This window comes from Perissodus microlepis, chromosome 7 (assembly GCF_051167445.1).
Source record: "Perissodus microlepis isolate ML-2025 ecotype Zambia chromosome 7, ASM5116744v1, whole genome shotgun sequence".
Lineage (NCBI taxonomy): Eukaryota > Metazoa > Chordata > Actinopteri > Cichliformes > Cichlidae > Perissodus > Perissodus microlepis.
Window position 1 is genome coordinate 64,640,175 of NC_140467.1, and position 14,446 is coordinate 64,654,620.

Sequence of the window (14,446 nt, forward strand, 5' to 3'; positions counted from 1 at the left end):
GCGGGTGGTTTCTGCAGGTCGATCATCCCGGCTTCATTTCCTTTCTGAACTCGTCTTCATCAGCGCCTACAGTTCTCCTGTCCTCGAACTAGTTTTAGACTCCTCCCTGCATCCTTCACTAAGAACAGCCGACAGAGGAGGAGGAGGTCCCGACTGACTGAGCTGACCTTTGAGGCTGAAGGTGAAACAGGCTTTCAGACGTGATACCTGAGCAGGTACAGGAGAATCAGGAGACCCGCTGATTTGTTGAGTTTTCACACTGACCTGTGTCCAGGATGCGGCGGAGCAGCAGGCCGCTCGGCAGGAAGGACTCGTCTTTACACGAGCGGATCTTTGTGCCCACGAGCTCCGAGCTGGTGGCGAGGATTCGGGCGTTCTCCTCATTGAGATTGACGCCAGCCATCGAAGCCACATCGTTGATGTCGTCGTCATCTCTGCGGGTTAAGAAAAGGAAAGCGGGAAGGTTAGGGATGTCGAGGCTGAGGAAGAACGTGTCAGAGCTCAGGTCCACGCTGCGAATGAAGCACAGCAGCGTTCCCCAGTCTCATTGGCCCAAAGATGAAGTCACTTCCTGTTTTTTTAAAAGCACACACTTATTTTTTATCTCAGTGTATTAAAATATGTTCCTCTCACACCTACACTCAGCTGTGCTCGCTGCGCTGTGGGCACACACTGCCCCCTCCTGCCTCATCTGTGAACTACGCTTCCAACAGGAAGTGGTGACTAGTCCTTTTTCTGTTGGAGCCTTCGCCGGGTCAGAGTAACACTCCGGCTCATCACGACCCCTCTGACCCAAATCAGGAACCAGTCAGAGCCAGAGACGCTGGACAGTCACTTCCTGTTTGAAATTCTGTTCATGCTCATGTGACAGCGGATGTGAGGTCATCCCTCTGGCCGTGTCAGGTTAGCCTGAACGTCTGGGCTGCTGTCCTCGCGATGAAGCCCGACCTGCTGTCACAGATCACGCGTGCTTCATCATCGTGACCTGTGCTCACAGAGGCCCAACCGTAAGAACGCTTAACCTTCTCCAGACTGATCCGACACGGTCAGGTGTTCTCAGCTGATGTTTTTAAATGAATGTCTCTACTTTTAAGATTAGGCTTCAAACTTTCCTTTTTGCTAAAGCATATAGTTAGGGCTGGACCAGGTGACCCTGGATCCTCCCTTAGTTATGCTGCAATAGACGTAGGCTGCCGGGAATTCCCATGATGCACTGGGTGTTTCGTTTCCAGTCACCTTTCTCACTCACTATGTGTTAACAGACCTCTGCATTGAATCATATCTGTTATTAACCTCTGTCTCTCTTCCACAGCATGTCTTTATCCTGTCTTCCTTCTCTCACCCCAACCAATCACAGCAGATGGCCCCGCCCCTCCCTGAGCCTGGTTCTGCCGGAGGTTTCTTCCTGTTAAAAGGGAGTTTTTCCTTCCCACTGTCGCCAAAGTGCTGCTCATAGGGGGTCATATGATTGTTGGGTTTTTCTCTGTATCTATGAAGCGCCTTGAGGCGACTTTTGGTGTGATTTGGCGCTATATAAATAAAATTGAATTGAATTGTGCCGTTTCAGGTGAGGCGACCCTCGACCGTCCTCAGTAAAGCTGACCTGTGTGACTGAAACAGCTGTTCTGCACTTCCTGTTTTGATGCTTGTTTTTTGGCGCTCCGGGGCCTCCGTATCTCTGTTCGACCTCCGGGACTAGTTTATCCATCGTTCCGTGTCCATTGTTAGTTTACAGGTGTCGCAGACGCTTTTTACTTTTTAAATAACGTTTTGCTCACCTGAACGTCCCGCCCCCTGGATCGCTCAGCTTCTTCTGATTGGCCTGAGCTGCAAGGTTCACAGGGCTTTTACTGATGATGGTTGTGGGTCCTCTCACCTGCAGCGTAGCTGAAAAGGGAAAAAAGCGATGCTTATTAAAAAAAATAAAAAAGCTCCTCCCACCAGCTGTGAAACAGGCCCGATAACCCTGCGGTCTGCTGCCACCTGGTGGTGGCGCTTGCTGCTTTTTTTTAACCTTTAAAACAGCCGATTTATTTAAAACTGAGCAGCTTAAGCTGCGGGAGGCTCCGCCCCTTAAAACAAAAGTGAATCTCCAGGTGCGCCGAGCAGCTCGATAAACTCACCCTGAGGTCTGAAGACAATCGGCGCCCGAGCCTGCACGGTCTGCACTCCAGGTCTGCACACAGGCTGCAGGAGAGCATCATGACATCATCATTACATCATCATCACAGAGGACTGAGCCTCAGACTTCCTCTGAGGGGTCAGCGTTCACTTGTTTGTTGACGGCGAGTGGCGTGCTCACGGTTACCCGCAGCGCTCCGGTGAGGACGTTAGAGTCCGAATAAACGAGTCTGACGCAGGTTTGCAGCTGGAGCGTTTTTCCAAATTAAAACATCCAAAATATTTTCATATTTACAAGGTCAAAGGTTAGAAAACTCTTTTTGTTGACCTGTAACCTGACGATTCTTACCAGAGCCGCCGTGCCGATGGGTGCGTTCAGACGGACGGTGCCGCCGGCCGGGCTGACGGGCAGCCGCGGCCTGATGGTGGTGGCGGTGACTGAGCCAGGGGTGGCCGGAGGCGTGACCACGGCGCTGGGGGGTGCAGTCATCAGAGACTGCTGGCTGTTGAGCAGCGTCTGCCGCAGAGCGGGGAGGCTTTTCTGTGGAGACACACACGCTTAACACCTGCAGTAACAGTTGTAGTATTTGCAGTACTACAGCAGTACCTTGAGGAAGGGGATGAGGTAGGGTTGTGGCGAGGACTTCAGCTCGGCCTGCAGCCGAGTGGTGAACTCCTCGGGCTCGATTTTGGCGTCCTGAAAACATGAAGACGGCATCGTACGATCACATGAGCCCATAGGTCCAATCAGGCGGCAGTGAGCAGGAGGAGGAGCTACTTACGAGCAGGTCCTGCACCAGGGCTTTCACGTTCTTCGAGGTATCCGGCGAGGGCGAGTTGTGGGACGCCAGCTTGATGAGCGTGGCGAGGAAGTTCTTGCATTTCTTCACGTTTTCCTGCATTTCCTGTTGAGGACGACAGAGGGTCAGAGACAGGAAGTGCCTCCATCACAGCAGCCAAACCTGCCGGATACACCTGAACCCACCTGGGACACCACGGTGACTCTGGTGGCGGGCGAAGCTGCGGGCGCCGGTGTGCCGGTCATGGGGGTGGACGGCACACCGGCAGGTTTGGCGACAGGCGTCCCCCCCGTCGTGATCACCGTCGGCGTCTTCTGGGGGGTCGTCATCTTCACCGATACCGGCGTGATGCTGGGCGCCACTGCGAGCGCCTTCTGTAAAGCAACAGAAAACAGACAAGTCACATGACCACCATCAGGCTGACCTCATGTGACACACGCCGCCGCGTTCGCTCTAAATAAAGACCTGGTGTGAAGATGGCGGTCTGATAAAGCTCAGGTGTGGAAGGTGAGGCGGGGTCTTTAACACGTCTGTCGCCTTCATCACAGGCTAGCGACCACACAGTTTGACCCACAGCCGTGTGGTACCTGTGGGTACCTGTTACTACAACCTGATGGTAGTAACAGGTACAACCCCACGCACGCTGAGGCGGTACTAACGGTTAATGGAACATTAGAGACTGGTGGAAAAGAGGCTTAAAATAACCATCAGGTGTCACATGACGTGCTGCCAGCAGGAAACACACCTGCACTGCGGCGGTCGTGGAGGGAGGCTGAATCATTCTGGTCTGAGTAGGTGTGGCCAGGCGGACGGTCTGAGGGGTGCCCGGTGCCTGCCGACAGCAGGGAGGAGGGGAAAAACAAAACAAACCATCAGGTAACATCAGTTCCACCAATCACAAACAAGCACTACAGAAGGACTTCCTTTTTAATTCATTAAAGCCCCTCCCCAGAGCTTTAAAAGGGGAGGGGCTTGACTTCTAAGATAAGATAAGATAAAACTTTATTAATCCCTCGGGTGGGTTCCTCTGGGAAATTCGGTTTCCAATAGCAGCACCGACAGAAGTTACAGAACGTGAGCAGAAGATTATCTGTACACACATATATAAAGAAAATATACGAAGGGGATAAAAAGGATAAATAGGAATAAGAATACAAGGGCATTGAAGTCTATTGCACCGTTGACTGTTAACAAAAAGTATTGCACAGTGAAGTAAAGAGGCTCTACAGCTTAGCTGTTCCCCTCCTTTGGCCTCCTTTGGCCTCCTTTGGCCTCCTTTGGCCTCCTTTGGCCTCTGTTCTGGCTGCAGCAGTAAATAAACTGAAAAGCAGGGCTGGGTATCGATTACGATTCACACGGTCCCGATTTGATCAATTCGATTTGAATCGGGGAAATTTTGCCTCAGACAGTCAGAAATATTATAATTCTGATCATTTATCAGCACATATCCATAGTTTTACAGCTCTAAAAAAAAAAAAAAAAAAAAAAGCTGATGCTTGTCAGACTTTATCAGAGCTGTGAGCATCACAGCAGAGGCCTTTGTGTCAAAGTAACTGAGCAACACAGAAACACATGAAGGAGATTTTCCTGTTCTGGCTTTTTATAGCAGACAACCTTAAAATATTCTGCAGTCGATCAAAAACAGAAGAAAACCATGAATCAACATATAAACATGACCTGATGCTGCTGAAGTGAAGCAAAGTTACAGCGGTTTGATTAGAGACACAGCACTTTAAAAAGTTTACATTTGTTCAGTATTGAACAGCAGAAATTACGCTTCCCTGTCAGAAGTCAGTTAAATTAAATCAAATACACCACAGCGGCCGACAGCGCTGTGAACAACGGGTGACTGGTGCGCCATAATGCACAAAACAGATTCTTAGACGGGAAACTGTTCTTGAAGTACAGAGAGAGAGAGCTGTGCAGGAAGTGTGACTTTTCGTGGTGGAAGCAAAACATCCAACGTCAGAGTGAATTCATGACGACGTTTATGTGACGCGTAGTTTGGATCTTCTGTTGCAGCTGGTTCAGTAAAGTTTGGTTGGAGAGAGACAAAACTACCGCTTCAGAATCGAGCGCAAAAAAAGACGTAAACACAAAGGGCGGAGCCCCCGACGCATCAGAATCTGTGAGCTGTCGGCTTTCTCACCTGATGGCACGTACACGGGCACGCCGTTGGGGCTAAAAGCCGACAGCTCACAGATTTTGATGCGTCGGGGGCTCCGCCCTTTGTGTTTACGTCTCTGTGCAGAGTCCGTGCGCCTGCTCTCATTTACTGTTTCAGCTGTTTGGTGGTTGTAGAAATTTTGTGAGGTTTAACCTGAGATTCTGGCGTTTCGTGCAAAATAAATTTATATCAAAAAATCGATTCAGGATTTGAATGAATCGATATCGCCTCATTCAAGCTAGAATTGATTATTGATTATTGAAACCCACCCCTACTGAAGAACTGGACTGTGATTGGTCAAGCTCATCAGCTTGGGAGTATGACAGTGAAACCAAAATTAAATGTGAAGTAAAAAACTCTCGTACCTGCATTGTGTGGGCGGAGCTTACCGTGGGGGCAGTGCTCACCCGGATGGTGGTGCCGGCCGTCGGCGTGGCGGGTCTCTGCGTGATGCTCGTCACCGCCTGGCTCTGCTGCGTCTTGGCCTGAGCCTGAGCGAGGACCTGCTGGGGGACCATGACCAGCTGACCCGTCTCAGTCCGGACCAGAACCATACCTGCGGGGGGAGGAGGAGGAGGGGGGCAGGTCAGGACACTTACTGTAAATCGAGCGCGTGCAGCCGGGCCGCACACTCATGCTCCCGATGCCTCGCTCAGTGTCTGTGGAGGGTCAGGCAGTCTCACTGAGGGGAGGAGCTTAAGGAGAGGAGACCACAGAGACCCAACGACATGCCATAGAAACGCAAATCATCCCCCAAAACACTCACACTGAGCATGCTCTGATGACTCAGTGCACACTCTCCTCAGCAGAGGTTCTACGCCTGAACGCAACACCTGACTCTTCACTTCCTGTCTCAGCTCTCACCTTTGACCAACCCACACAATCAATAATCAATCGTTCTCAACAATCTGCTGAATATGGTCACGTGACCCTGAGGAGCTGGAGACTCGCGCTAGTCCACTGATCAGAATCCTTTATTGATCACTGCTGTGGTCGCTGTCGCTCACACAGCAGGAGCAGGAACTCAAGCAGAGCCAACCTCGGTCTGACAATCTGCCTGCTGATCAGATTATTGATTTACCATTCACACAACAAAAACCTCAAAGCTGCAACTATGAAACGTTCAGATTAGTCGATTAATCAGGCATAAACTGATCAGCAGCTGATCACTTCATCGATAGCCTTACATCAGACGCTGCCAGCTCTCAGCAGATCAATTACTGAACAGAATCAGGTCCTCCTCAAAGGGACGATCGATCACTGATCGGCTCACAGATCAGCTGGGAGACTGTGGGTCACCTGGTGTGTGTGTGTGTGTGTGTGTGTGTGTGTGTGTGTGAGTGTGTGAGAGAGAGAGAGAGAGAGAGAGAGAGAGAGAGAGAGAGAGAGAGAGTGTGTCTGTTACCGAGTGTGTGTCCTCACCTTGGGGCATGGTGAAGCCCTGGGGCAGCTGGATGGTGGTCTGCTGCTGGGGCCGGACAGCCAGCGAGGGTTGCGAAGTAGCGACCCGGGTGGTGGCGGCCACCAGCCCGGGTCTCTGCTGCGGGATGGAGGTGGCCACCACGGCCGGTCCGGGCGGCCTCACCACGGCCACGGCGGGCTGGGACACCCCGTTGACTGCGGGTTTAGCCCCGGGGGAGGGTGACGTGCTGGTCCCGGTCTGAGGGTGGCTGATGGGGGCCTGGACCGGGGAGGGGGTGCCGGTCAGGATGACCGAGCTTCCGGTGGCGGGCTGGCTGGGCACGAGCACCTTGGCGTGCATGAGAGGGTTGCTGTGGTTCACGACCTGAGAGGCGGAGGCGGCGGGGGCTGCCGGCGGGCCGCCCTGCGGGTCGAGCCCGTTCTGGGCCGCCGGGCTGGGGAGCCTCTGCAGGACCGCGGAGGGGGAGCCCCCGGAGGGCTGAGGTACGGGGAAGCCGGGCTGTGAAGTCGCGGGGCCGGCCCCGGCGGTCGCAGGAACACCGGGAGAGCTCACCAACTTGGCGGCTCCGGTACCGCCGTTCACGCTCTGCAGTCCGGGGGGAGAGCTCCTGACCGCCTCCGCAGCGCTCGGACCCGGGACCGCAGCCCGGGGGAAGCTAGCGCCGGCGGCCGGAGCGCCGAGAGGTCCCGGTCCCGGAGAACCGGCGGCCGGAGGCGGTCCGACCGCGGCCAGGCTGGCTCCCGCGGGCCCGGCGGAGGTAGACGAGGGCAGCGGTGCGGCGGACGGCGGCTCGCTTGCGGCGGGCTCCGGGGTCAGCACCGCTCCGGGATGTCCTTGTTGCGGCTGCTCCGCGGACTCCGCTCCGCGCACTTTCCCTGAGAAGTGGCCCGCGGCCGACGGAGCCGCGTCTCGTTTCCCGGCGGAAAACGGAGGCGCGGGAGGCTTTCGGTCGCCTAGCTGAGATTCCAGAGAACCGACCAGGTCGCTCACCGCCTTCTCGTCCACCTCATTGAAGAGCATGTCCTCCAGTGGGTCGGAGGCTCCCGCCATCTTTGATGCTGGACCGTTGTGCAAATCGTATTTTAGAATGTACGCATGCGCCGAGGATCCGGCTCGCTTCCGAGCATAGAGATAGGAGAGGCAGATTTTCCATTAGAGCCGCAGCTCTTTGTGTACAGGTGAGTTCGCAGGTGAGGGCAGAGTCCAGCCACTCAAAACTTTATTTGAACACAGGTTCAGTTCCGTTCAATTCAGCCAACGAGGACAAAGAGGCTTCGTATATAACCCGTAAAAACAAAAGTGGAGTAAAAGAAAACAAAAGGATCCAGGAGAAACCTGATCAGATTCTGTCTATCAATCAGATTTCTCAATAATCTGGTCGATAAATCCTGCTGATTTTATTCCACACATGTTTACATCTGTGAACTGTCACAATCCACCACTTCAACAGATCCACGCGGCCCTTCCTGCTTCCAGCTCTAAAGCTTCCGTTTTTTAGAGGTGGACGAGGAGCTCCGGAGGCAGCTGAGATAGTTCGGGAGGATATTTCCTAGAGGTTAAAGACATCTGACCTGGGAAGAGCTCCCAGGAGAAGGTGGAAACTGACCACGCTTCAGACAAACATTGGATGGTGAATAAATAAAAGAATATTAATAAAGGATCAAGAAAACAAAATTGATCCTTTAATTAAACGTGTTGTTTGGTATGGTGCTATGGTAGAGTAGTTCTATTGTTCCATACGAGGGCCAGCAGCTGCCGTCTCTTCTATCATCCTCAGATCTACAGCTGACGAAGCCGTGAAATATCGCGATGCTGGGTAGTATCGTTAGCCCCCGCGCTCAGAGCCTCAGATGGAGGAGCAGGTAGCCATGTTGTAGCCGCGGAGCGCAGTAGAGTCAGCAGACACAGACCCCCCCGGAGGATCGTTTCTGTTTCGCGTGTACTTCACACAAGGCGCCTGTCCGTTTCTCTGCTAGAAGCTCCCAGTCACGGACAGCACCATGAGCGGCGGGACCCCCTACCTCGGCAGCAAGATCAGCCTGATCTCCAAGGCCGAGATTCGCTACGAAGGCATCCTCTACACCATCGACACCGAGAACTCGACAGTGGCGCTGGCTAAAGGTAGCACTGCCGCGTGAGTGGAGGGCTCGCGGCTATGCTCTTGCTCGGTTTAAGCTTTGTTTGTGTTGCTGAGCTGCGGCTGCGCGGGAGTAAACAACGGTGATTAGCAGTTTTAGCCGAGCTTAGCACGCTAAACTAAACCCATTGGAAAACACGGTTAGCTTGGCTAACACTATCATGCTAACATTCGTCACAAAAGCGAGTTCTGCCGAGCTAGCATGAAACTGCACCGACTTATTCGGGTTCAAGCGGATAAAGGGAGGCTAAACTGCTGTGACGGCTCACACCAGCTCTCTGTGCGCAGGTAGAGTAACGGGTGATTCACCTAACCGGCTAACGCTAGCCAGTAGAGGAAGCCGACACCAGGCTCGTTTCCGGTCAGCCTCACCTGCTCGCCGCACTCCCTGACGTCACTGAGTGCGCGTCACAGACCGGTGCAGGCGGAGCCGGGACAAGTAGTATAGTGGATCGCGTGGTTTTGTGGTGGTATGAGTTGGTGGTATGGTAAGAGTTATGTTGTGCGAGTGAAGCACGGTGTCACGTGACCTGTGACAGAGCAGGAACAAAAAACAAAACAACACACACCAGAGTGAGGGCTGTATGTATATGTGTTTCCTTAGATTTCCCAGAGCCCTCTGCAGGTATTCCGGGTCCTCTGGGTGATCTGAGAGGAGATGTGTCCGGTCTCCTCCCAGCTCAGACCACAGCTCCTCTGACCGCCATTAGGTGCCTGACGTCTGATAATGATCAATAACTAAGTCACCCGATGCTCTCCTCTCTGTAGTAGGGGCATCACCTAGACTACTGTTCTGCTCTAATTGGCATTTGGTGCTCCATTAGGGTGAATTTAAGAGGGGTGGTTTGACCCCTGTTTGCCCTTTGACCTGTGATTCTAGCAGCACTTTGTTTCCTTCTCTGACAGTTCGTTCGTTCGGCACTGAAGACCGGCCCACTGACCGGCCAATTCCGCCTCGGGATGACACGTTTGAGTACATCATCTTCAGAGGCAGCGACATCAAGGACCTGACCGTGTGCGAGCCACCCAAACCCACCTGCTCGCTGCCCCAGGACCCTGCCATCGTCCAGGTACGCCCGTCCTGAGTAGGCAAGGTCGTGTTTGGCCTGTGGGCCGTCTGATTGGACTTGGCCCCTCTGACCTGAGGGTCCTGACCGATCCACTTCCAGTCCATCTTATGTTGAAATATTTCCACCACTTCCTGTAAGCTGAGCTATGTGTGAGAGAGCTTTATTTTAATCTGTCCCCTCTGCTATCACAGGACCTTTACTGTGAAAGGGACAAATTAGGCTTCCTGTTTCAGTTTTCTGCGAGAAATGAAACGAGGAGCTGATGTGACCTTTAACCTTTCTTCCTCCTCCTGCAGTCATCTATGAGCTCCAGCTCCTCGTCCGCCGCGGCGCCAACCCCATTCCAGTCTGCCGGTTCCTACGGCCTCTTCAGCCGAGCCCCGGTCTCCGCCTACAGCCAGTTCAACAGCAGCCCGTTGGTGTCGCCGCAGCTTGGTGCTGCAGGTAAGCAGGGGGGTGGGGTTCTCGCCGGGCATGAAATCCAAGGGTTGAGGGTCTGTCCGTGACCCTTGTGCCACGTAACTCATGCCACAGGAAGCGAGCAGGGGTGGTTTGTGGCGTTGGCGTGACTGAGCCATCAAGGCCTTCATTTCCTGCTCCACATGACCTCCACGCGGTCCAGAGGATTAAAAGTCAGCTGTGATGTTGAAGCTGCCGCTCGCAGCGCTTTGTCTGCTCGCCAGTTGTTAGAAGAAATCCCGATTGCAGCAGAGACGCAGCGAGAATTTCGCCTTTACTGTTACTGCAAATGTTTGTTTTACGTAATCGTGTCATGGACCCCATCGCAGTTCGCCTTTTAGTGTTTTTGCTTTATTGTGCAATCTTTACTTTGTGTTAAATGACTTCAAAGGTCAGCACAAATTCCTGCGCTGCTTCGCCACCGTGTGATGCTGAAGAGTTGTATGAGTCACTTCCTGTCCTCCTGCAGTGCTGAAGCAGGAAGTGAGGAACACCTACACGCCCTGCTCAGTTTCGCTGATATGACTTTCTCTCGGCGTGATCATTGATGATCGATTAGCGCCGCACTAACTGTGACCTTTCCCCCGGTTCTGCAGGTCGAACCAGCCCAGGTAACCTGGACCCTCTGAGGAAGAGTCCGGTCCTGGATCAGGCAGTCAGCGCCGCCCCCTCAGCCACTACCACTACTGCACCGGCTCCCGGCCTGGGACGCAGAAGCCCCGCCCATGGCCGCACAGCCTCCTCAGGACAGAGCAGCCAGAAGGCGCAGCACTCGCAGGACAGCGTGGACACGAGGAGAGGTGAGGCTGTGAGGGAGGGCTGGCCTGTAGATGCGGCGTCGGCACCACACGTACCGCTCTGTGTTTACGGTATGAGCCAATCGGAGCGTGATGTCCATCCTCACGGTGTCCTATCAGGTAACTGGAAGTCAGTTGAGTGTCACCTGACTTCCTGTTACCTGCATGTGTGATTGCTAACATGTGACATTACCTCTAAGTGCTGCGAGGTCGTCCGTCATCGTGGATGTGCCTCAGTTCACGTCCTCGTGTCTCCCCCTCTAGTTACCACGGTAACTAATGTCCTCCTCCCTCTATTCTTCAGCTGCCGCGGGTGCTCCGTCTAACAGACGCGGCAGAGGAGGCGGTCACCGCGGCAGAGGACGCTTCAATGTGCGCCGGGACGGCCCAATGAAGTTCGAGAAGGACTTTGACTTCGAGAGCGCCAACGCGCAGTTCAACAAGGAGGAGCTGGAGCGCGAGTTCCAGAGCAAGCTGAAGCTCCGAGGTGAGGTCACCGACAGTGGGCAGAAATGCGGCGTTAAGCGTAACGTTCGTCTGAGCGTGTCCCGTTTCTGTTGTTCGCCACGCAGACGAGAAGGCGCTCAACGGCGAGGATAAAGGCGACTCTGGCGTGGAGACTCAGAATAGCGAGAGCAACGCCGACGACGAGTGCGACCCGCTCGGGCCCAACTGCTACTACGACAAGTCCAAGTCGTTCTTCGACAACATCTCCTGCGATGACACGAGGTACGAGTGCTGTCAGTGTGGGCGTGGCTTCTGTACACTGATGGGGGGGCGGTCACTAACAAGTGAAATGTTTTCTGTCCGGCAGGAAGACGAGCGAGCGGTCCGGAGGGTCGGGGTTCCCGAGGTGAGTCGCTTTAACCATAGCCCCGACCACTTCCTGTTTGTAGCGTGCTGCGTCTCTCCCTCACCGCCTCTTGTTTCTCTTACAGGGAGCGGAGGCAAACGTGGGCGGAGGAGCGGCGGATGAACGCTGAAACCTTCGGCATCCCGCTGCGTCAGAGCCGAGGACGCCAGGGCTACCGTGGCCGCGGTGGCACAGGTTATCGCGGTGGGCGGGGTCGCCCGGCCAGCCGGGGCTCCTTTGGGCCGCCGCAGGGAGGCGGTGGCGGCTACAGGGGAGGATACAGAGGAAACCAGGCCGGCCGGGAGTTCGCCGACCTGTCGGCGTACCGGGTGAGGTCACGTTATTGTGTTTTAACTTCGAGACAGTGAAGGCTCAGGGGGCGGGGTTAGAGGGCTCCTGTCAGACCAACACTTGACTTGAGGAAGTAGGAGCTGGAGTTCCGCCCCTGTCCTTCTGACCTTAAAGTCCGACGTCGCCTCTCGGCGCTAACGTTGGCGTTTGTTCCTATTTTTCTTGCAGAAGGACGACAAAGTGGTGGCATAGTAACGGTGGGAGGAGTCGTCGGCACAGAGGCGGAGCTTCTTCAGAGGAAGACGAGTAGTTGTTGCTGTTTTGTTGAAAATAATGAAGTTGTGTATTTGTCACCAGCACCGGTGTCGATGCTTGATGCAGCGTAACCTTCCATGTCTGGCAGCGGCGAGAAATCCTCGCAGGCAGCAGCGAGGCGTTTCTGTCATGCCGTCTGTGACGACTTGTCCGACCAATGCCTGCTGACGTAGCTTCACGGGCACTTACTTTCCTCTAACTTCATCGCCAAAATGGCTGCCAGCTCGCTCTCACCTTTGTAATGTGTATTTTTCTACTGCTGCGTAGACTTCCTGCGTTCTTCTTCGTTGCCGACCCGCTCGCCCTCACGCGTCGTGACTCGCTGTTTCTTTCCCGCGTTTCCTTTGGTTGTGGCGTAGGGTTTGGTGTTTTCTCCCTCGGTGTCGCGGTCTCACGTTAGCGTAGCCGGCGACGTGCACACGTCACTGGCGTTTCTTTTTCTTTCTTTTTTTCTTCCCGGGTCACACACTAACCGAAAGGTCAAAGTTCACCTTTCTGTCGCCATTTTGTTTTTCCTCATAGTTTCTTTCAGTTGGAGGTGCTGCGGGAAGTACGGAGGACGTTTAATGCTTAAATTAATCCGTTCCCACAGATTCATTAGAATTCCATGCTTACCATATGGAAGGTTTAAAATGCCACAGTTTAGAAAATAACTTGTAGATGGTTCACTTCATGTTCCTTAAGCGTGTTCGGTGATAGTTCAGGAACTAAGATGTCAAATAAACTTTATAAAGAGTGAGAAATGAAACCTGCAGCAACAGGAAGTGCTAGAAATATTTTAATTCTGACACATTAAAAACAAATGAACTAAATCAGGCGTGATATTCGATGTTTGCTGTCAGCTGTGAGAGTCCTAAAGACACGTACAGATGATTGAAATCACATTCTGACACATTAAAAGCGTCTGCAGACAAAACGGAAGCTTTTTCTTGATTTAGGCATTTAAAGTCTTCCGTAGTAGAGTGCGTTTTGCACTTTCCTCATCGTTAACTCGTTCGTACACTAAATAACTCTGCGCTACGTTTACCCTAAAGCGCGAGCCCGTAGCCGCTGCAGGAAGTGATGTCAAGTAGAACAAGCACGAGCTCGCTGTAGCATCGTAGGTTAGCAATATTCAAACTCTTGGCGGGTTCTTACTAACGTGAATCCTGACTCCGCCCCCTCACAGCCAGGCACGTGCAGTGTGACCTCAGGATGCGTTCAGGGTTTCCTTGGCGGTGAACACATCCTCTCAGTTTGATTCTCGCTGCTGTGATTGACAACGGGTCGATGCACCCGGCGTCCAATCACAGAGAGACTTGAACAGGAAGCGAGAGATTTTGGACTCGATGTGTCACAGGACTTGATTTAAAGGCCAGTACGGAAGCTCATCAGGGCCAGTAAAGGTGCAGAGTAATAGCTGGATGGACTGGAGTTTATATTTGGCCGTGATGGGCCTCCGTAGGTGTGGGAGCTGCACTTTGACACGTGTTTAAAAATCAAACTTGTTGAAAATAATTTTGTTTTTAATGATGACACGAGCAAAATAAATTGAAGTCACTGATTGTGTCCGCCTGCTCATTGTGTCTGCTGGAGGTCAGAGGTCATCGTCAACACTTTGGTGTAAAGGTGATTGATCTGTGTCGCGGGGTTACAGGCTCGTGCGGGGTCATCGCAAGCCGCCACAGGTGCTCCAGGTCATCGGTGCACGCTGCTGCTCGGTGCTCATCGGGGTCTTCGCCTGCTCTTGCCTCAGCATTCCCTCGGGTGAGCGGCGTCTCCACCCGGGTCTGATGATAATTACAGGTCTTTGAGTGCAGAGACGCGTGGACAGGTTTTCCACGCGGAGCCCAGGTCGTCCTCTAAAAGCTGCAGCAGCTCAGACTGAACGTGAAACGAACGCAGAGCGGCGCCTGAACCGCTCTGACGGTGCGTTTGAAGCGATCGATCCTCTCTGTGGCTGGACTGAAACGAGCACAGAGGCACTAATCATGGCAGCACAGGAACAAGCTCTGAGCACAGATCCATGGAGGC

At 53.4% G+C, this 14,446-nt stretch overlaps 2 protein-coding genes across 4 annotated transcripts in view; one reads left to right on the forward strand and one right to left on the reverse strand.

The window, feature by feature from the left end:
- LOC146384658 (transcription initiation factor TFIID subunit 4-like) overlaps positions 1 to 8,256 on the reverse strand; it is a 19,976-nt gene extending 11,720 nt beyond the window's left edge. Inside the window, exons 1-10 of one of the 2 annotated variants that reach the window (XM_084936692.1) lie at positions 6,511 to 8,256; positions 5,496 to 5,644; positions 3,667 to 3,753; positions 3,107 to 3,295; positions 2,904 to 3,026; positions 2,729 to 2,818; positions 2,471 to 2,662; positions 2,124 to 2,187; positions 1,779 to 1,887; positions 265 to 434 (exon numbers count right to left, since the gene is read on the reverse strand). In XM_084936692.1, coding sequence (XP_084792818.1) covers positions 265 to 434; positions 1,779 to 1,887; positions 2,124 to 2,187; positions 2,471 to 2,662; positions 2,729 to 2,818; positions 2,904 to 3,026; positions 3,107 to 3,295; positions 3,667 to 3,753; positions 5,496 to 5,644; positions 6,511 to 7,561 — 2,224 coding nt within the window. In that variant the 5' untranslated portion in view covers positions 7,562 to 8,256. Of the gene's footprint in view, positions 1 to 264; positions 435 to 1,778; positions 1,888 to 2,123; positions 2,188 to 2,470; positions 2,663 to 2,728; positions 2,819 to 2,903; positions 3,027 to 3,106; positions 3,296 to 3,666; positions 3,754 to 5,477; positions 5,645 to 6,510 lie in introns of both variants that reach the window. The other variant, XM_084936691.1, reaches the window with a different exon arrangement.
- Positions 8,257 to 8,336: 80 nt separating this feature from the next.
- Positions 8,337 to 13,977, forward strand: lsm14aa (LSM14A mRNA processing body assembly factor a). 2 transcript variants are annotated; one of them, XM_084936693.1, is made up of 9 exons: positions 8,337 to 8,632; positions 9,555 to 9,718; positions 10,015 to 10,162; positions 10,774 to 11,046; positions 11,279 to 11,461; positions 11,547 to 11,703; positions 11,789 to 11,827; positions 11,913 to 12,156; positions 12,347 to 13,977. In XM_084936693.1, exons 1-9 carry the CDS (start codon positions 8,512 to 8,514, stop codon positions 12,368 to 12,370), a joined length of 1,353 nt encoding a protein of 450 aa, XP_084792819.1. In that variant the 5' UTR covers positions 8,337 to 8,511; the 3' UTR covers positions 12,371 to 13,977. The 2 variants fall into 2 exon arrangements, with proteins under 2 accessions (XP_084792819.1, XP_084792820.1); XM_084936694.1 differs by having other exon boundaries at positions 8,339 to 8,632; positions 10,774 to 10,977.
- The last annotated feature ends 469 nt before the right edge of the window (positions 13,978 to 14,446 follow it).